The sequence below is a fragment of the Excalfactoria chinensis genome, chromosome 7, assembly GCF_039878825.1.
Source record: "Excalfactoria chinensis isolate bCotChi1 chromosome 7, bCotChi1.hap2, whole genome shotgun sequence".
NCBI lineage: Eukaryota > Metazoa > Chordata > Aves > Galliformes > Phasianidae > Excalfactoria > Excalfactoria chinensis.
Genome location: NC_092831.1, coordinates 21,294,881 through 21,316,514, shown reverse-complemented (window position 1 = coordinate 21,316,514; position 21,634 = coordinate 21,294,881). Strand labels below are relative to the sequence as shown.

General features: G+C 39.6%; 1 protein-coding gene across 2 annotated transcripts in view; it reads right to left on the bottom strand.

Annotated features, from left to right (window-relative positions):
- Positions 1 to 21,634, bottom strand: part of LOC140254985 (ubiquitin-conjugating enzyme E2 E3) — a 57,019-nt gene that overhangs the window by 3,178 nt on the left and 32,207 nt on the right. For both annotated transcript variants that reach the window (XM_072342193.1, XM_072342191.1), the window contains exons 4-5: positions 2,512 to 2,644; positions 975 to 1,122 (exon numbers count right to left, since the gene is read on the bottom strand). In XM_072342193.1, the coding sequence (XP_072198294.1) occupies positions 975 to 1,122; positions 2,512 to 2,644 (281 nt within the window). The remainder of the gene's footprint in view (positions 1 to 974; positions 1,123 to 2,511; positions 2,645 to 21,634) is intronic.

The window sequence follows — 21,634 nt, the reverse complement described above, 5'->3', positions numbered from 1 at the left end:
AAAGTAGTTTAACTTCTTAGCTTCAAAGATATGAAGATCCTCATAAGCAGAACCTACACCCTGGGGCTGAAAAGCTCTGAGCGCTGACTCCAGGGTACACCAGCCACCTCCTGCCCAATGGAAACTCACCTGCGAGGGGCATCATCTGAAACCTGCCTTAGCACTATCCCTATGGAGGACGTAATGAATTGCACCATCACTGCTTTCCCCAGCCAGATACCTTGCATTCCTTCGGAGCTGCTGCTACACTAGATGAGTGCAGGCTGGCTTCCTCCCATTACAGTGCTGGAGTAAATCAGACACATCAGTATCAGGATGGCAGGACATTCACTAAGGGATCCAGTTGTGGTGTCTCAAGAGCCATCAGACTTCTGTATCAAAAGAGCTAATTCCATTCTTCCTGCTCATTACCAGTCTCCTGTGAATGACCTGTCATCTTGGCACCACCTCTCAGTTTCTCTGCTGACCAAATGCAATTAGCGTTCATTACACCACAACGCTCACCATGCAGTTGCTGCTGAGAATTGTGCGGCTTCTAGTTAAGTTCCCCTCTCCCTAACAGGAATAAGGAACTCTCTTTGAACAAGATAAAATCTCTCTAAATGTTGTCGCCTGCACGCCTCGATTGCTGTGCTAAGAGGAGGAGGCTTCCTGCAGCCCCTTCCCACCAAAATAATTTATGAGTTTGTAACTCAGAGAACTTTGTCACACTGTTAGATCTACCATTTGTTTCCTGAATCCTTTGGAATACAGACCTTCAGAGACATGACCCTGTTTTCTCCAGCACACCTTTGAAATAAATAGGCTTAATGCTATCATCTATTGAAAAGCATCGTATTCAACCAGGAGTGTTTCAGCCTTCATTTGATTTCAACTTTGATTTGATGTAAATACAATCATAAATACAAATTATATTCCATGGAAAGTAATTAAATGACTAAGAGTTGATGCCCAGTAAACTGTCAGCTCCTTACCTGGGTTGCAGTCTGTCAAAAGAGAACAAATAGACAGCAGGACCTTTGAAATAGTCAAAGCAGGGCTCCAGTTGTCCTTCAGGATATCCAGACAGATGACTCCCTGACTGTTGATGTTGCAGTGATAAATTCTGGTGCGGAAAGTAACCTAGAAATGCAGCACAAGAAAAAAAAGTCATTCAGCGTTGCCTAGGAGCGCTGCCCCTAGTGCCCGAGGGCCCTTCTCCATTCTGCAGAGTTTCTGGAGGGCAGCTCCTCTCTGCTCACTTTCTAAAGCAGCATTCTGCAACAGAAGAATGCACAGTGTAGTCACAGCTACTTACAAGAAATCTACCAAGGAGATCTTTGGTGCACGGACTGCTCTCACACGAGCCCTTTGTCTGGTGCCCACAAAAATGAGGGTCTACTCCATAGTCCTGTATGCTAATTCATGAACACGCTGCATGACAGGAACTGCGTAATCGCAAACAAAACTTCACTTTGGCTACTGAAGCAGAAAAAGTAGACACAGCTTGGCTGCATGTGAAGCATTAGCTGATCTTTTCTTTCCAAATCCAAATATAGACCATGAAAATTAATATTTAACATTGGAATGTTTTATTATTCATTTCCAAAGTAGCACTGAAGCCTTTTCAATACCTTTCAGTAGAATATAACATACATTGAAGACGAAACACCCTGAACTGACACCATCCTTGTTTTCCTGTATTACAGATGAGTGCTGTTAAAATATGTATTATTTTACAGATATAAGAAGTTAGAAACATTTGAGCACCTTGGTTACACATAGCACAGATGGGGAAAATTTTCTTTTATGCTCTGATGACGGGCAGGGGTGGAAGGTGGGGGAATTTATGACTGTCTTTGACACCCGTTAGGAACTAATGATTCCTTAAATGTGTATGCCATTTCTAAGCAAGGACATGTAGCTTTAATTGAAGTTAATATCGGTTTCATTTTATAAAAATAAATTCTGCAGAAAAAATATTATCAAATCAATCTGCTAATCTAACCAGTAATAAATATTTTGACATTTTACAATAATGGAAGTCATCAAGACAATTACCCAAGTCCCGATGCCACACTTCAGCTGCCTTTCTAATATTACTTCTGCTTTTTTTTTTTGTTTGTTTGTTTTTTGCTAACAGTAATGTAAAAATATACCGTATACAATCTGGTTTATGATACAGAAAGGTTTATTTTACATGCATTTTAGTTGCTTGAATGAGATGAAGGAAGCTCATGCTGTCTTCTATTAAAATCAGTGTAATTTACATTAACTCTCATTCGGAAGGATCGTGTCATTTATGGCTTGGAAAAGCTCAGAAATCAGTACTGATTGTGGTAGTAAAAAAATAATTTAGACACAGGATTTTCTGGAATCGCAGGCCAAGATTTTGGACCGTTCAGTTTTTAAGACCATAAACAAGCCTGACTGTCAGAAAGTGATGAGCAGTCACCCACTGCAAGTTAAATTCTTCTCGTGTGCTAAAAAGGAAACAAACAACAAAGAGCACAATAAAAACCTTACCCTTACCTTTGGTGGCTTGAATGGGTAGTCAGATGAAAACGTGATATCCAGGAAAAAAACGCCCCCCTCATATACAGAACCTGGAGGTCCAAGTATAGTTGATCTCCATTCATAAATGTTATCTCCTTTAGGGCCGGCACTGTGTATATAAAAGAAAAAGGAGAGACACAGAGAGATGAGAGAAAAGAAGATTGCGAGACACACCTTTTCACGAGGTATTGTACAAATTTCCTTCTATACTCATTTTGTTTTAATACTCACCACTGATACACCTTCAGCATCTCCCTGATTCCCAACCAGTTTCAGTGTTTTAAACAGACACGGTAGCTAAGCACTCCGCTGTCCTTGGGCTCTCATGCCTCTGGAGATAAAGTAATGGAATGGGGTGCCCACAAATATCTAGACAAGGCTGATGAGGGGTCTGGAGAACAGGACTTATGAAGAGTGGCTGAGGGAACTAGAATTGTTTAGTCTGGAGATAAGGCGGCTCAGGGGTGACCTTATCATTCTCTACCTGAAGGGTGGTTGTGGTGAGATGTGGATTGGCCTCTTCTCCCATGTACCTAACAATAGGACTAAGTCGTGCCAGGAGAGGTTCAGGTTGGATATTAGGAAAAACTACTTTTCCAAGAGAGTAGCCAGGCATTGGAACAGGCTGCCCAGGGAGGTGGTGGAGTCAACGAGCCTGCAGGGGCTCAAGAAACACACCGATGTACCGAGGGCCATGGTTTAGTGAGAAATATCGATGATAGGTGGACAGCTGGACTGGATGATCTTAGAGCTCATTTTTAACCTTGATGATTCTATGATTCTATGACAGTCAGTCTGAAGCTACCACCAGATCTGTTCTCTCAAGTATATGGTTGCTGTGAGCTTCTGCACTGTTTTTTTTTTCCAATAACATGATATCCCTGCACAGAAGGAATTGTGCATCTCAACCACCCTCTTCTTCTCAGAGCATTAAATTGTTCACGCTTTCATACAAAATTTACCTACAAATATGCTGCTAGGCATTTCTGGAATGCTACACAGTGAAATTAGCACCATTGAGTAGAAAAACTGGGGGTGAGAAGGATAGGATTATGTATCCTGGAACTGAGTTTCTTACAGTACTGTCAAATCAAATAGTTTTCTTCATTATTTGTGTATGTTATGCCTCGAAGCAATTGGCATTTAGACAACTAACCAATAATAGTTTATTTTAAGAAGTACAGTACTGAACACATTTCTCACTAGGGAAAGAGCTGTCGCATAACTAGTTAATTAAATTTTTGAAAGAAGGAATAACAAGCAATTTCTCAACTCCTTCAACACCACACTTCATGCTATTACACCACAGTAACCACCTATAGGTCGTCACACAATAAATATTTAAATAAATCAAAGCAAAATGTTGTTTCCTGAAGCCCATCTCAGTGTAGAAACTAAACCAAGGTCCCACAAAAAGTCCCCGAGTCCAAAGTCCTAAGATCCAAACAGACTGCTGTGAACAACAATGCTGAGCTCACAGAGGCTCTGTGGGTCCATCACATCTCCGCAGTCAGGGCAACACATGGCACTGCAAAGATTCTTTCACTTCTCCCCATTCAGCAGCCTCCCAGGCACTACCAGCATCTTCCTTCCACCCTCTGAGGTCCATGGAAGAGGAACTCTCAGATATATAAAGCAAAGCCTAAGGTAATAAGCTGTACGCAGGGAATTTGTGGTTTCTGGCACTGCCCACCACTCAGAGGCCTTCTTACACATCTTCCTGGTGATACGGCTCTTCCAGTGTCTCGTCATCTCATACATTTGTCATACATATGACTGCAGTCTATAAAATGGCATATTGGCCCCTCATCCCTACTAGGCAGCCAAATATGTGGAAGCATTCATCAGGGAGAAGGAATAAGAGCAGTCTGCACTATGCACCTACAATTCCTGGATCAACAACTTGGCTATTATTACATTAAGATCATGTTCAAGAAATAATCAAAAGCTGATTCCAAGTATGAATTGCCTTTCAATTATTAATTTCCCAAAATGTTTTTTATTTTATGTCTACTTCACGTCCTAAAAGTCTAAACCGTTGCAGGCCTTTTATTAACAGGAAAAAAATAATCTAGGATTTTGGCTGACATCCTATTCAATTTAAAACAAAAAGGTCATTTGATGGAACTGCAGCTATTTTCCTGTTGCCAAAATGAACGTAGGTAACAATTGTGCTGGCCTCCAGAGTACAGCTAAGAAAGGAAGATTAAAAATGCTGTCAAAATGAAATTTGGGTCTGAAATCACAGATCTTACCTTTCTATTTGCAGTGCACACACAGAAGTAGAAGAAAAGCTGTAGACATGTTTTAGGGAAAAGGGAAATCCAGAGGAGAGGAGGGGCACGCTCAATGACACAGTGAACCATTTGTCCCCTCAGTCGCTCCAAAAGATAATTCCATGCGTGCTCTCCATATAGCAATTAGTGTATGAACTGAAAATATTGGGGGCAATAATGATGATATTTAAAACCCACACAGGCCACTGAAATCTTTTAGTTAATACTTGACATTCATCAAGCTTATAGCTAATTAGTATTATGCTTGGAAACCAAGTTTCTATGGAGCAATTCAATTTGGGCATTAGATGTCCTAATGGCTATTTTATAGTTTAATACAGAGGTTAGCGTTCTTGCCTTGTGTGTCAGATACCTTTCTTCCATGCACCTCTAATGGCTGGATGCAGTTCAATCAGATTAATGAAATAGCTGAATTAAATTAGTGACATATTTCAGCCCAATGAATCAGTCACAATTAAGCGTGTCTATAGCACTCGGGCTGGTGCCCAACTATCTGGCAATCACTCACCAAGTCAGAACAAGGGCATCTATCAGTTAATAGCCAGAAGCTAAGTGCAATAACTCTCTGCCTGTTACTCGCTGCTGTCCTCTCCTATGCTGTGGTTAGCACCATATAAATGCATCAGGCTATAATGTGAGAAGGGGGGTTCTTATCCTTGTAAGAAGAAAACACCTTGTTCAGCTTGCTGCTGAGAAAACATCGCTGCAGTGTCAAAAGTAATACAAAGCTGTAACAATAAATGCACTCGGATAAAGGAGGAAATTGTAAAATTGAACAATTTCAATACAACTGATAGAGGTTTGTGAAATTTATATTTAACTGCTGAAGAAGTACCTCACTTCCAGTGGTGTAAAATATCAGTCTGCTTTGTTAACAACCCCTTAACTCCAGCTATTACGATACTATTGGTGTGAGGAGACAAGATTAGAAAGCTGAGACACACGTAGCTTTACCGGTTGTGTGTTTCCACTCAGACCACATCCACACAGACACAAACCATTTTGTGTTCTGTATACATACCAATATAATCTCTTTTGGAAGCAAACGAAACAGCACTTGTTTCTCTCAGAACCTCTCTAAGGCTTTGCAGAACACAGCAAAGCCACTCAGAGCAGCTCAGCCTTTGCAGCCATGTCCATTTCCACCCAGACAGGATGGGTGAAAGCCATCTGTGAAGTGTGTGAAGCAGAGCAGAAGGGACACCCCGGTTGTGCACCCACTGCCATAGAACCACTGGGGCCACTGCCTTGGCTTTTCTCCCATAGGAAGCTGCACGTAGGGAACCACCACATCTCAGTGCACGCCCAACTCATCTGTTCCCATGGAGGACAGCTAAAGACCAGGACTGAAAGCTGGGAATAAGGAGGCATCACCCTACTGATAATTTACACTTCTAGTCTGCCCTTCAAAATACCAAAACTTGGTGGAGCAACAGATTTGATGATGACTTACAAGACATGGCTACACCACACACAGTTCATTGCTACCAGCCTGCTACCCTCCTGAATTAGCTGCAGGGTATTTATAAATTCTGTAAAGTCACCATCTGTATATTCTTGGTAAAAGAAGCACTTGAGTAATTTTATTATTATTTTTTTTTTTAATATGTGCTAAAAAATCTCAGAGAAAATAATGCAGCAAATGAAATGAGAAAATATTCTTTACAAAATTAAGGGTTCTTACTTAATACATAAAAGCTGCATTTAATTAATTTATTTTTTTAATAAAGTAGATACACTGACAGAATAAAGTTAACCGGCTACATCTGCTTCCCATGCAAATATTCATTTCGTGCTTCATTAAGGGATCTATACCTGATCAAGATGAGACAGAGGATTTATAACGGTGCTCCATCCAAGCAAGTCAGCCGAATGGATTTAATTTACAAATGTGACTTCAGATGGTGAATTTGAGAAGATGTGATGTTAAACACTAAGAACCTATGAGGTGACACCTGTCCTTTAAACCAAGCACTACTGAACCCCAACTCTCAGCCTTCATGTTGATGAAGAATGGCTTTTCCAGCCCGGTGCTGTGAACATTCAGATGGATGCAGCAGCATGCACACCAGCAAGGAGTCTGTGAGACTCCCAGCATGGTGGTTACAGAAATGAGAGCTCTGCATTTGCTACAGTTCACTATATGAAAGTGCATTAAAGCTGCCCATACGGAACCTGCTGCAGGGTGAGAAACTAGGACAAGATATTTCCATTCTGCACAATGCTAGCAGCATGCTGCTCTCTGTACTCACTAAATACGCTTTGACTGTCAACACCACTCTTCTAATACACACTGCTCCAAATATGGTGCTAGAACTGAGGCTGTGATAATTATAAAGAAAAAGGATCAAGGAAAACGTAAGTTAGCTAGATTTGATGCTGGCTCCATGTTATTCTTTATTAAGAGAAACAATTGTGTCTGTAGTAAGATGTTACTCTGTGAAGCCTGGAGAGTACAAATCCCAAACTACTAGTTTTATTTTAAAGATAGGGATGGAAATAAGCCCTTTTGTTGTTGCTCAGATTCTTTTCCTGCTTTGCTATTTTTAACATTTTGAAGAAAATTTTTCTGCTACCTTTTCCTTAATCTTCTTTTCTCAAGTTTGGAGAATCTCCTCTGTATGATTGGTTACAATGCACAGTGAATGAAATGAACATTAACTAAAAGGCATACTTTCGTGGCTTCCAATACTGTGACCATTAGAAATTAACATTAAAGATGGACAACAAGTTCCATTTGCCTTATTTTTCAGTGCCTACTTTCCAGGGCTTTCTGGCTTACTTGTGCTCAGCATTCATATCATCAGTGCCAGAGCATAAGAACTTAAACTTACAGCATCAGAACAATACACCCTCTGTGCACAGAAAGTACACTCTTATTAGCAACAGCCTCAAGTGTAGCAGTGATTTTTTGATGCTAGCATTTTGCTTTGGTAGGAAACAAGCGGGTTGTCTATGGCATTATATCAAATTCACATTGTAAATGCTTTTTGATAAAGCACTCAATATTATAAGATTTCCGGGTTATGTACAGTTTCTTGAAAAAGTTTCAGTCTATTGTGTTATTTATATAGCTATAACTTATTATTTTTTTTTCAGTCACTGAACTATCTGTTACATCTGTCGGCTGAAAAATGGTATTTACTGCTTCTAACAGATCCATAGAGGCTCTTTGTAACTTAAGTTATATGGAATCAAGTTCACTGTACAAACCTTTGCTTCTGTCACTTCCTTAAAAGACTATCATGCCCTTAAGACTGAAGTCTAGAAATTACTGCTTTAAAAAAGACTATTTTTAACTTAGGGATCCCCTGCTAATTCTGCTGGTTGTGAAATAGGACTTGAGCCTGAGGCCATGGTTTGATGCAGCAGTAAATCCAACTTTAGAGCTCCTACTACCAGATCAAAAGCAGCACAGTTACTCAGAGGCAAGACTGATCCACTGTAAACCAACTTTGCTGAACCATATGTGTTCCAAAATGTCAGTGGATTAGCTCTTTAACACCAGGCTTCAGGGTTATTCAGGTATCAACTGCCCTCCTGCAGGGAGCATAAAAGGGCAAAAATTTCAGATTGCATGGTCTGGGTTAGAAATGTAATCACGTGGTCATACGTGGTCATAAAATTAGGCCAAATTGCATCACAAGGGGAAACTGACAAAGTACACACTCGCTATTAATTCCTCCTAGGAGAAAGGATCCAGATTGATGATTTTTGGAGGCTTTAGACAAAGAAAATGGCTAGCACTAAACTTGCTAGTAGTACGAGAATATGCAGTGCTGATACTAAAGAAAGCTGGCTAACAAATTATTTGATAATTCCATCACAGCTGTAATACGATGATACTCCCTGTAACGTGTTTTGGAAAGCAGATAGTTTTTCTATGACCAAAAGCCCCATCAAATTAGTTCATTGCTACAATAGCTAACATTACTTTCCTATTTGTATTCCTGATGGTTCCTAGGACCTTTTTCGATGCTCTTAGAAGACTACTCAGGTTCTCTCAATTTTCCACAACAAACATAGCCACCTTTACAGGTCAAATTCCGGTAACTTTGGTTTCAAAAAATAACTATCCTCAGAATGTAATTCGATAAACTACAACATGAATACTGGATTTAAACCAAGTAACAAAACATATCAGATTGTTTCAGTCTGTGCTCTTGAGAGATGTAAATAACCATCTACTACTCTTCAGGCAATACGTAGAGTTTACCAAATATGAGTTGGTTTTGAAAAAAAAAAAAAAAAAAAAGAAAAGAAAAGAAAAAGAGAGAGAGAAATCACAGGGCTTACTGGCAGGAAGAAAGTTCATGCAGAATATTAGGCTTATTTTAAATACCTTGAAGCCTGTACAAAACTCGTTCACACAAATGCACCACAGCTCTTATCTGTGCTCTCTGTTAAACACAGAAGATAGTCAGTAAAGGGAAATATTCTCTGCAATTTCAACATATGTTCATAAGAAACAAGTCCTAATTTAGGACAAATTAAAAGATCAGCTCCCTGTCACCACAGCTGAGACAGCAGTACCACTACTATGCTGCCTTCTTCTTATGGGTACAAACCTCAGTTTGTACTAAGGTCTTTGCCAAAGAAATTGGTCTGCTGGTATACAGTTCAAAATTTCCCTCCGTTTAACATCTCTTACTGATGAACCAATATTTAGGAAACGTGGCAAATTTTGCCTCTCTTTCATGACACGTGGATGCTTCTCAACTAACACAAGCAAAACTTATCTGGGATATGTGTGTATTTTTTCTCTAATGCGTTACAGCCTCCGTCCATAATGATGCTAGCAATCCACACTTAGAGAAACACACAGTACCCGGGGAATGGTCCACCCATCATTTCTGATGTCTGCCCATGATGGAATCAATTCCATCATTCACAGCAAAAATTTTCAAGTTAAGAAGTTAAGTGACACTGAGACATCTAGTTTAGGATTCCTACCAGTATTTTCAAGGACACTTCTACTGTCATAAGAAATGAAATAAATTATTCGCACATTATTCCCAGCATCCCTTACACACATGCTTCAGACTGAGGAAGAGAACAGTTAAAACAATCAATTTCACTGAAGGATCTAATTGATCTAAAAATACAACTGGCTTTAAATACGTTGTCAACTTACAAAGATGTATGCCCACAAATAATAACTGGAAGTTTTCACGAGACTAAGCCTGCAAATCAATTAAAGTTATCAAAATGAAGTCCCCTGCTGCCTACCCAAAAAACCATATTAATAAGATATTAGAAATACTGATCAATATATTAACACTCTTTTCTACTTAAAAAATACATATTTGGTCAAAAAACCCAAAGAACTCTACCTATAAACAATGTTTTTCAACACAGAAAGCACATTAACTTATTAGAAAATCAGCACAGTCCAACAATTCAAGTCTAAAGGCAAACTTGATGATTAAAGTATTGAATGGTGTTAGTGTCATGCGAAAACTTTCTTCTAATATCCCAAAGCGAGAAAGTGCAATTTATTGAATATGATTTATTAAAAACCAGCTTTCATCTTCAGCAATAAAGTTACAGCTTGCCCACACACAGACAGAAGAGAGGGCAAAAACAGCTAGTTGGGTAGTCTGCCTACACTAAAATGCATTAATACCAAGTAAGAAGCATTCACTTAGGGATTTAATGACCTTTTAACACATTAATATTATTTTAATGCTTTTAGATGTTTCTTACTGCCTTCCTGAATGCTTCTAGATAGCCATGCTCTTAAATAGCAAGCTCTGAACATTCTCCCTCAAAAGAAGCCTGCATTGCCATCACTGAAGTCAGTTCACAGTGCAGTCTTTCTAACCATCCAGAACACACATGCTTCCAAATGTAATTCAATTATTCCTTTTAAATACTTCCTCCATTCATTTGTACATCAAAGACCGTACAATTTAACAAAACAGAAAAAGTAGCGCTGTAGCTCCCTGTGTAGGATAGCTAACTTGAAATTGCAGAATTCTGATGGAAACTTCTGTAACTAGGAAAAGGCTGTATTTCTCCAAAAAAATAAAAAATAAAAATAAAATAAAATAAAAAACGACCCTTTCCAGTTCATGCACAGACATTCCCCATTTCCACCTATGCCTCAGTGTAACTCAATCTTTATAGCAGTAAAACCAGCATAAATCGTTAGTTTTGCTAGTACTTTTTTGCAGTGGAAAGCTCACAGTTTTACAGCACAATCCTCAATGGACGATTAAAGCAGACAGTTGTGTCTTCCACCTCTTCGGAATCCACATCTAAGTCAGCTACTGCAGCTGATAAGAAAAAAATGTGAACTGCACACAAAGCCTGACCTTCTCCACATCCCACAGGAACAGCAGTGTCACAGTTCTGCAGTGCTGCCAAAAGTCCTACGCTGAATCCCACAAATCTACATCTAGCATATACTGTCTACCTTGAGACAGGATGGAGCTTTGCTTTCCAGATCTCAGTCACTACACAATTATTTAGTTTCTCAGCTGAGGAAAATGAAAGATTAAATAGCCCTTCAACATCACGATAGTTCCTTCTGCTTCTTCTTGAAGCTTGCTCACCAGCTGGTGTTGACAGAGGACTGACTCAGCAGATCCCCACCAGAACCTCTGGATGCACGTACTCCATCATTCTGGAGATGGAAACTCACAGAGGGGATCCCAAACTTCCTGCAACTGCAGCAGGAATAGTGGAGCCTTCCTCACCTATACCAGAAAAACACAACCATACAAATGTCTCTTTTGGCACATACAACAAAATATGCTTGTAATCAAAGCTTGGTGGGAAAAAGAGCATGAAAGGTGATGCCAAGAGTACAGAAGCCTGGCAAACACACATGTAATATAATTTACATACTGGTTTAATCATAAAAATAACTTTGCTGTTTACTTTATACCTGCTGATTAGATGGATATTGTTTACGAAGTCTCTGAAATGATTTTGAGCATCTCATAGAGCCCACATCCACATGGTCTGCTCCAAGCCCCACTGCCCATTTCATTTCCAGTATGACTGACTCCTGGAAGTTCTTCAAAGCCAGCGTGCAGACCTTGCTATGAAGAGGACTGAACTGTGATACTTTAAACAACTGCAAGAATTATGCTTCTGTTTGCAGCTCAGCCTTCCAAAATGAGCAAGGCAGGAGCCTGGAGCTGGAAAGGGCTGTAGCGGCACTGAGGAGTGGGAGCTGGCAGCGGCTAAATAACCACCTTTAAGCCACATAGCTGAGATTCACAGCTTCCAGACTACCTCCCTGTTTCCTGAAGTCCATTACCATCAAAAGCAGATGCAGAAACACGACATCAAATCAGATTCTGTGCTATGTGAAGTGGAGGCTAAAAGCAGCTTCTTGACTTTTAAACTCTCATTTTTTTGGGAAGTTGATGTTCTCTACTAAAAGAAATGCCCTCAAATCTGAGGCAGGACACTAAACAAGAGCCTAAAGCAGGAGATACAGACGCTCTGCTCTTTGAAGTGTCCTTTGTCACATTTACACCATTTTAAAAATGTTCTTCCTCTCAAAAAGCATAAAATGGAGTGCTCGCATGCTGTCAAAGCAGCAAAAGACTTTGAAGCAAACTTAGTGATTAATGTGGGCAGATCAGCAGTGCTTGAAAAGCAAGCACCCTGTTTCTCTATTAAAGACACATAGTGTGTGTGGCAAGCAGGCTCCTCAGCAGTCAGGCTGCTCTTATGGTCAATGCTATAGGCATGTAGTCTCTGAAAGACCTTCGTAAGCATAAGGAAATAGAGCTGCTATCACTTCCACTTACTCAGATACTGCTGTTGGCAACACAAGCTTTAGTTCAGGTCAATAAGTATGATTCTTTCTAGGACACAGCTGTTACTGCTACCTGGCCCTTATGACTAGCTACTTTGTTTCACAGTCTCACTAAATTTTTGGTACTGAGAATTATGTATGGTTCACATTCTTTCACAACTTGTACAACCCTATACTCTCTCTTTTTGCACAAGCAGAGACACAACATACACCCTTTGCCTGTTTCCCATTCTGTTCCTTAGCTTTTTGGCACACAGCACTCAGTGGACAAAGGTGTGCGCAGTGGCTGTACCATGTGTCAGGCAGGTGCTAGAACATGAGCTCAGCACTGTACCTGTCACCAACCAGGCAGAGCAGTTGAGGCAGTTCTTGACTCAAAGCAGCTGAAAAAAGGAACTTGTTTTATATAAAAAGAGAATGAGAGACAACTAGACAACTGAAACAGTACTTAGCATAGACAGAAGTGTAATGTGTAATAAAAGCATTTTAAACCCATGTGAATAGCAGTTTTAACCCCAAAAGCATAGCAATTCAGTGAAACTGCAAAAGCACCACGACATACAGAAAACTATTTTTGATAAGAAAGCTTATTTACTCTACTGAAATGATACTACATCAAAGAAAAACATGAGAATAATAAACAGACCAGAAAAAAACTGAATAACTGTCTAAGTGAAACACATTTCACTCAGTAAAATCTTTTTATTGAAAAAAACAACAAAACTTTATTCCAAGCGTATTCATTCCCTCCCAACAATGTTAAATTAATGAGTTGCTTCTCCCAACAAGCATTTATACACCTCCTCTAAGGCAGCTGACAGCCAGAAGGATGAGATGAGAAAGCAGCAACCCAGTCAGAGCTTTGCCACAGAGCTCAAATCACTGTTACACACTGACAAAGGTGTGCAAAAGGATGGAAGGAAGTGAGACCCGTATCTTTTTGATTGTAAATTCTATTAAAAAGAAATGTAACTTCTCTCCTGGTGCTCAAATTCAGGCTGACCAAGGCAGATGCTAAGAACACAGCAGCACTGGGATGTAGCAACTAAGGACTTCGGCAAGGCAGAAGTGCATACACAGCACCAACCTCTTCGTGGGAGAGCTAGATCTGTCTTTTCCATGGATATGGTTCTAGCACCAGTTGTGCTGCATTCAGGAATTACAGCTACAGTCATACAGAGTACACGGTAGCTGTCAGCTGAGCAACAAAGGCTCACACTGTCTACATCTGTTTATTTGAGACTGGAAACACAATTTATAGGTAGAAAGAATACAAATAACTGCCATCCCTGCAAAATTAATTAGATTATAAACAAAAGATCACTTTTAACGTGTCCTAATACTATATATTGATATATACTCTTTATTAATTTATAAACCTACTCCTGGAGTATTTTCAGTCACTCACATAATTTAGCGAACATTACTTCCACATTTGCTTACACCTGCAATCCAGGAAAAATAATATTATTGATGTCAACTCATCTCAATAAACCTCTTTTTTTTTTTTTTTTCCCCCCCCCCTTCCCCCTGAAAAAGCCTAATTTTAAGGTTTAAAGTAACAATTTCTAGGAAAATTATCTTCAGACATACTACCCACTCTGGTACTTAAAAAATTCAGAGCTGAGAGTACATACATTTTTTAAACGAGCAGTTAGCCTGCTGGAATGGATTCCTGATTTGTTGATGATTAAATGTTTGCAAAGAAACAAACAAGCAAATACATTATTTTGCGCTTTTACTGCAGCTCTTACCGTAAGCCAAGATCAATATTCTATTTTACAGACAGAAAAATAGAGATGACAGGGCAACGACTTGCTGAAAGCGATGAGGAGCAGAGGTGGGCACAAGCAAAGCCTACAGAGGCTGAGGGTAATGTACACCATGTCTCTGCAGTGCCCTTACAGTGTTTCAGCATTCCTACACCAGAATTTCAGAAACCAAACACAGCTTATCCTGTACTCACAGTATGGTGAAATGCTCCCAAAAGATAATTTATAAAATGAACCCAAAACAGAAAATCTTTCTTGTTTAAATCCTCCTCAGTGGATTTTAGAAACTAGTGATGGTAAGTAACAGCAGTAGTAGTAATAGAAATAATAACTATGACAAGCTCGAGCTGAACATGACCAGTGCTTGGGGCCAGGCAGGGGCTCTGCAGGCTGTTCTGGGTCAGCCTGGCAGATTGGCTCAGGTTGGAAAATCTCCCGGATAACTTGCTTCTCTTCCTCCCCATACTAAGCCAAGTGCAGCAGGGGACAATCATAAAAAAGGAAAGATACAGATTTTTGTGTTTGTTTTTTTTTGTTTTGTTTTGTTTTTGTGTGTGTTCTCTTCCTTCTCCTTTGTAGGAGGTAGTTTTCCAGAAGGTTGCCCTGAGGCCTCAGTAGTGCACTGATAATCTGCGAAAACAAAGACCTGGCATTGCAGGGTCACATTTCATCTCCTTCCTGCTCTCCTCCCCTTCCAGCAGCACTAACTTTCACAGGGCAAAGCTCCATAGGAGCTGGAAGCTAATTACCAGATGTCTTGTAAATCTTTCCAATCTGCACAACTTCATCCACTCCACAATGCTTAGCATCAGCTCTTCTGGAACCTTTTCATCCTTATTTTTGTGTAACAAATTTTCAACAAGCTGGGAGTTCTTTGTTCTCTCCTAATAAAACAACCTAAAATGTTAACAGGTCAGCATGAAACTAATGAATTAAACACTTTTACAGAAATCTGAGCAGAAGTACAGGCCTATCCAGATTTATGTGAAAATTTATTCATTCTGGAAACAGTGCTTTGGGCCGTTTCTCTAAAATAAATTCAGAGCAACAGAAATAACACAAACAATGGTTGTAAATTATTTACATGGTTTGCCAAACATATGGTCACTAAAACATTACATTTACTGAGGATAACTTCAGTGCAAATCTTACAAGTGGCTGAAAAAAGAAGTGGACCAAATCAGATGTTTCCTTTGATGTAATTGTGCTTGGTCAAAGTTCTGTCCAGCTGGAGCCAAACAGTGCTGAGATGAAGCCTTCCAAGGCCCAAAAATTGCTCCAGCTTCAGTCTAACACCATTCCATTCATGAGGACTGACACTGTGCTGCACACTGCTGTCTCCCTGGGATGTAACCCACACCCAGGGCTACGAGGAACTGCTGACATATGGCTTTTTGTGAGCTCTATAGCAGAAATGTTCCTTTAACATTAAGTCACCTTATTTAAACCTCTTTGGCCAAAACAAACAAAGCAAGAACCCGCACTTAGGCAAAGTAATACAAAACAAACAAACTTCTGGATTACAAAGGTGCTGGAAACATTACGTCATGACTGAAACCAAAACTTCATTTTGCACCAATTCTATCATTATAGATGCTGGCTATGTGAAAATAAATATCCCTTTCAGTATTCACTATTACATTTATTTAGATGCTCTGGAAAAAAAGGCTAACACAGAGTGCACTTCTTGCAACATGAAAATTGTCCATTATAAATGGCATATTTTCCCCCCAGAATACCAACTAAGTAGCAAAAATGCAGAAGGCATTCAGGAAATACCAACTTTTCAGGACTGTCAGAATGGAAGGAGCAGCTATACCTCAAATTAAGTGACTCTTCACTCACCGTCTTCATTTCAGGTGCTGTTGCTAGCAAACACTCGTACTTGCTAAAAAACTGTTTTGCTAAAAAGTAAAGTATAAAGCATAGAGCTAGTGAAAGAAGAAACATACTAGAAATTCCCTGGAGCTCAAAACAGGTCTGACAGTGGATGGGTTTTGTGTAATTTTAAGCCTTTGCTTCTTTTTGTTGTTATTTTCTTTTTTAATAAGAAAGATTAAGACTGCATTTAGCTAAACAAATTTATGTGCAACGGAAAACAGAATAAACACTAAAAAGAACAACCAAAAGAACTCACATCAGTTGAATTCATCTTTAAAAGTTCACCATTCACTTGCGAGGGAGGCTTTGCTACCCTAAACCACATGAATATGCAAAGCCCAGCAGTAGCTCAAGGATCGTGCAGCAGAAGTATTACAAATAAGGAATGCTTTGGTTTTACTCAAAAAGTCACACGGTTAAACAGCAAAACCTTTGAGACTTCACATCAGCTTCCTTTCCTTTTCAGTTCACCCCTTTCAACACTAAAACACACACACAAACTCTACCCACCAAAAAACAACCAAACAAGAGAAAACATTGAAGATGACAGAGGGCAAACGAAATAAATAAATGAAAGGAAAACGGCATACTTTTCCTTCCTTCTCCACCCTTTTATAAGGAAAAGTGGAAGAATGAGAACTTTGACAATTAATAAGTAAATAAATATTGCTTCCAGGCACACTTAGAGAATTTCCATCTTAAAGAGAGAAGCAGAAGAGCAGATCCCAAAATACAGCTACAGAACTGATTTTTTCTGACAGGAAGCCCACAGGGAAACATTTCTGCAGTTACAGCTGCCCACTCACACCCACATAATGTACTTGGACGTGTTCCACCCTTGTGACAGCCCTGGTGTCTCCTTCCCCAGCTCCCTCCGCTCTCTCTGCTGGTTCTTTGCTGCTGGGCACCTTACCTCTGACTGCCTGCCCTGAGCAGTCCTTTCACCACACTGTACAGAGAACACTGAAATACTGCATGACTTAAATGAAGAAACATTAGCTTCTTGCCCTCTGTGAGCGTGGAGCAGAGATTTTCTTTTCCCCTCTAAACTGTTCTCAAACTGCATTGCTCCATGAATTTCACTTCTTCTGATGAATCTAAAACCAGATTACCATTAACTACGATGATGAGGCGCTGCTGACATCTGCCTCGCTGCTCAGCTGATGTAGAACCCAAACAGAAAAAGCTCAATGAGTACATCAGCTCTCCAATAGTGCACAGTTCCAGGCAGCTTTTGAGACAGGCACGGTTGTTTCTGTATAAATCAATGTCGCACATGAAGCAAAGATACACATCCAGCTCATCAAGGTGACCAGTTGCTGCTAAGGAGAATCTTTGTTTTTATTTCCCTACAGAAGAATGATATGCTTCACTACTTTATTTTAACCTTTTCAGGAAAAGGCAAAATCTATTTTAAAACCTCATTTTCCTTTTATTAAATATTTTCTTGGGAAGCCCAGGTGCCCCTACGACACCTCGGCAGAACAAACCCAGGTCTCTGGAAGCCATCACCACACCAATCAGTGCATAATGCCACTCAGTGCTCAGTCCCCCTCCAATGTCCCAGAACAGATCTTCTACTACACACAACTGATACCAATGCCATCACTGATGGACAGAAAAATAACAACACCACAGAGTTACAATCACACAGCACCACAGACAACAGCTATATGCTAGTTTCAATATGATAACGTGCAAAACTCAGAAAGACCTGACCCTTACACAGCATGTTCCTACAACATTACATTCCTCATGCCTTAAGAGGAAGAAAGAGGTCTTATTCATTAGAAATAATTCAGTGTAACAACACAGAAGAGTTTCTCCCTTTTGTGGATGTAGAATCACATTCTTGAACTAAAAAAAAAAAAAAAAAAAGTGATGAACTGGAGGCCTAACATATACGCCATTTGGGAACTAAAAACATAATGCTAATGCAGCAGCAGTGTTTGTTTTTTTTCCCCAATCAGACTAAAAGCAATAAACTGTTCAAAACATATTTTAGGAAGGGAAGTACTGCAAAAACTGGCTCTACTCTGCTGCTGAGAATCAATGCTGAAGTGATGACACCAGTAAATCCTATATGAATTTTTCCATACACTCATATTTAGTGGAATAGTTGCTGTTGACAGTTCTGAAGAGCCAATCCTAAGTTTTGCCTGTCAAAAAGCTAACAGTTATTTGCATCATCTTCTTCCATGGTCATTAGCTACCCATGATATCCTGACTGCTACAAAAACTGAGTTCTTTAAACATTAAGAAATTTCAGATTACGATACTTTTATGAGTGCCTTGGTGAAAAGCTGCTTCCCTAACATGCTCTAGAGCAGCTGGTCTAGAACACTTACAGGTGCCTCTGAAATGCTTGAACACAGTACCTCCAGCATCCAGCCCAACCTCATCAACTGCTAGCTCACCTGGCTTATGTGAGGTGCAGTCCACTCTTCACAACAGGCATTACACCACTGATGTTGTAAAGATGGTGATTTATAACCTGAAGTGTAGTGCACTATGAGGATATATTCTTGATTATACCTCCTAGCATTTTTCTTTCTTTTTCTGAAGTGTTACGTATACTCTGCAGACTGTCATTTCTGTGCTATGTGAATCAACAATGCTAGGCCTTCCTATAAACAAGAATTCAGTCACTTCAAAATTGACAATACAGTCAAACTCAGTTATACTGTAGCTACAAATTCTGACCTGCAGTCTGATAAAGAGATAACTTTATCGAGCACAGAAAAAAAGAGAATTTGCCATGCTGTGAACAGTGGGTGCCACGGGAATGCACCACAGGAACTCAAGCATGCTCTTCAGACAGCTGGTGTGAAGCAGTAAAGAGGCATCCCTCAAATACCTCGGCCTTAAAAATCTCTAACACTCTAAAGATCTTGACAAGTCAGGTCCAAAGAAGTAACATACTTCTATGGACTGTACACTTCCAGCCTCCTCACAGTAGAAATTTTCAAGCTTTTCTGCACCTTCCCACTCCACTGTCCTCCCTTTCCACCTCCTTCAGCAATGTTAGATGAGCATCTCCCCCTACAACTTCACCTGTTGGCGACTGCCCTGCATTGTTTCTACCTCTCTCTCTGTCTGCTTGGACCAGCTGAAAGTGTCCCTTCCAGTTTCCAATGTCTTCCTCTGCTCTCGAACATGTCCCTACTTCTCCCCTTCTTACAATGAAGGCAAATTCACTTTCCTCAAAATTCAGCAGACTGGAGGAAGAAAATACCTGTTTTAATGACAAATGACAGTTATCTGCTCCATATCTAATGAAAATATTCATCAAATAAAGTGAGAGCAATGTTGGACTAGCTTTCTTCAGGACTTTATTAGCTCTTTTTAGACTGATACTCAGACTGGAAAAGTTTTCTCTCTCAAACTTTTCCTCACAGCATGCTGTGATAATCACATAACAACCAGAAAAACAGAATATATTTTGTTAATTTTGAGTATTTTTGAAGGCAAAGAGATTCTCTTTGTGCACAGTACAACACTTCTTAATTAGTTTCTGTATGTTGTGTAATAATATAGCTATAATCTATCCTGTTTTTGCTATAGGCAAAGTTTGAAGATGATGATAGACTGCCTCTGTTTTCATCTTAATCTCAAACAAGCAAACCAATGCAAATCTGTTATCATTACCTGAAATACTCTGATCTGGCATAGAGCTTGTATGACTGCTGTCAGCACTTATTTTACCTTAGAGAACTTTCTTTATAATTCAGAAATATTACAATAGCGAAGAACAGAAATAATAAAGGAAAAAGATAAAGAAATTAGAGCAGTTTGATTAAATATTCACAAGCCAGAAAACACTAAATCTGAAGTCATATGTCACAACCTTAATTCTAATTATTCCCACATGTTTCTAACATTATCTTTAGGCTATACATTTTTATCTTAAGTGCATCTACACAATTTTATAAATGTCACTTTTTAATAAAAAAGGTATTTTGTATCTATAACCTACAGGGCAAACTGTCCTTACCCTATGTCCTGCCAGTCAGAAATACCCATATTTTAGCAATGACCTTTGCTCACAGGCTGAGCTGGGATCACCATTAACATAACCCACAAAACAACCACTGGGAACACAGTTCCAATGCTTCAGGGAATAATGTGTTATATAATTATTAATCTAATTTGTTAGCCACACACAAGCCACATGTAGCTAGCTGTGTGTCACAAGTCAGTGCAGTGACACTAACTTACCAGTGTAAACTGCATAAACAGGAAAACTTTAACACTTTTCTGGACTTTTTTTTTTTTTTTCTTTCCTATTACAGTTCAGGCATCTTGACTTAATCACACTGTTCAAGAGGGGCAGAGAGACAGTCTTGCCACACAGAACCACAAGTGTCTAGGAGACTGTTCTAATGGATAGCTGTCATGTAGTCAGAGGAATAAGCAGCTCCTTGCTTAGCTGCAATGAGTTGCTGACACACATAATTCAGATCTCTATCAGCATGACATTGTCTGTGCTATGCCCTACTCTGTAACTCTGAGGAGCTTTCAAACGCCTCCTTCACACTTCAACAGGTCCAACGTGCACTGTGAAGATGAAACCAAAAAACTCGACAACCAACTAGAAAGGCCTGAGCCCTTACAAATGAAAACCTCACATTCCATAGGCTTTCTTTGTATCATGCTTTCCTCAGAAATGAAAAAAATAAATTGTACTGATGCAGGGAGTCATTTGTTTATAACAAAAACTGAACTTGATTTTGTCAGCAAACACACTGCTGGAAAAGTAATTATAATCCAATGAAGGTGCTTGCGAAGGGTTAGAAAGAAAGAGAAATCCAACTGTAAAAGGGTTCTGGCTGCTGCCTCATATTCAGCAACAAAAGGGCTGACAGTGTGTCCTACACTGGAAGCGTTACTGATTTTAGATCCAAAATGCCTTTTTGAAAGAGTGAACACATCTTTGTTATGGCAGAAATCCTCTAACATGGCAACAAATGAACACAGTCTGCAGTAACAACCTCAAGGAACAACCTCTTTTGACTTTTCTGCACAGTGATGCTATGTCAACTTCCGAAGGCTAATTATGATCACTGAAATTTCAACAAAACCACGCCACTGTTAAAAAACAAACTGAAACACGCTATCACACAGCGTGTGATATCAGACAGGATTTGTTCAGTGCAGCCAAAGATACACTTGGCACTTTACACTTTTCTTTCATTTCAGTGGGGTTCTTCCAGAACAAACACAGATTCACAAAAACTTAAATAATCTGGAACAGCTGGACGCAACCTTGATCCCCACTTTGGAGGGCAGAGATCAAAACACATCCAAAAATGACTGAAAAGCAATGTGTTCAGGTCCAAACCCAAAAAGGGAATTCATATTACTGCTGCTGA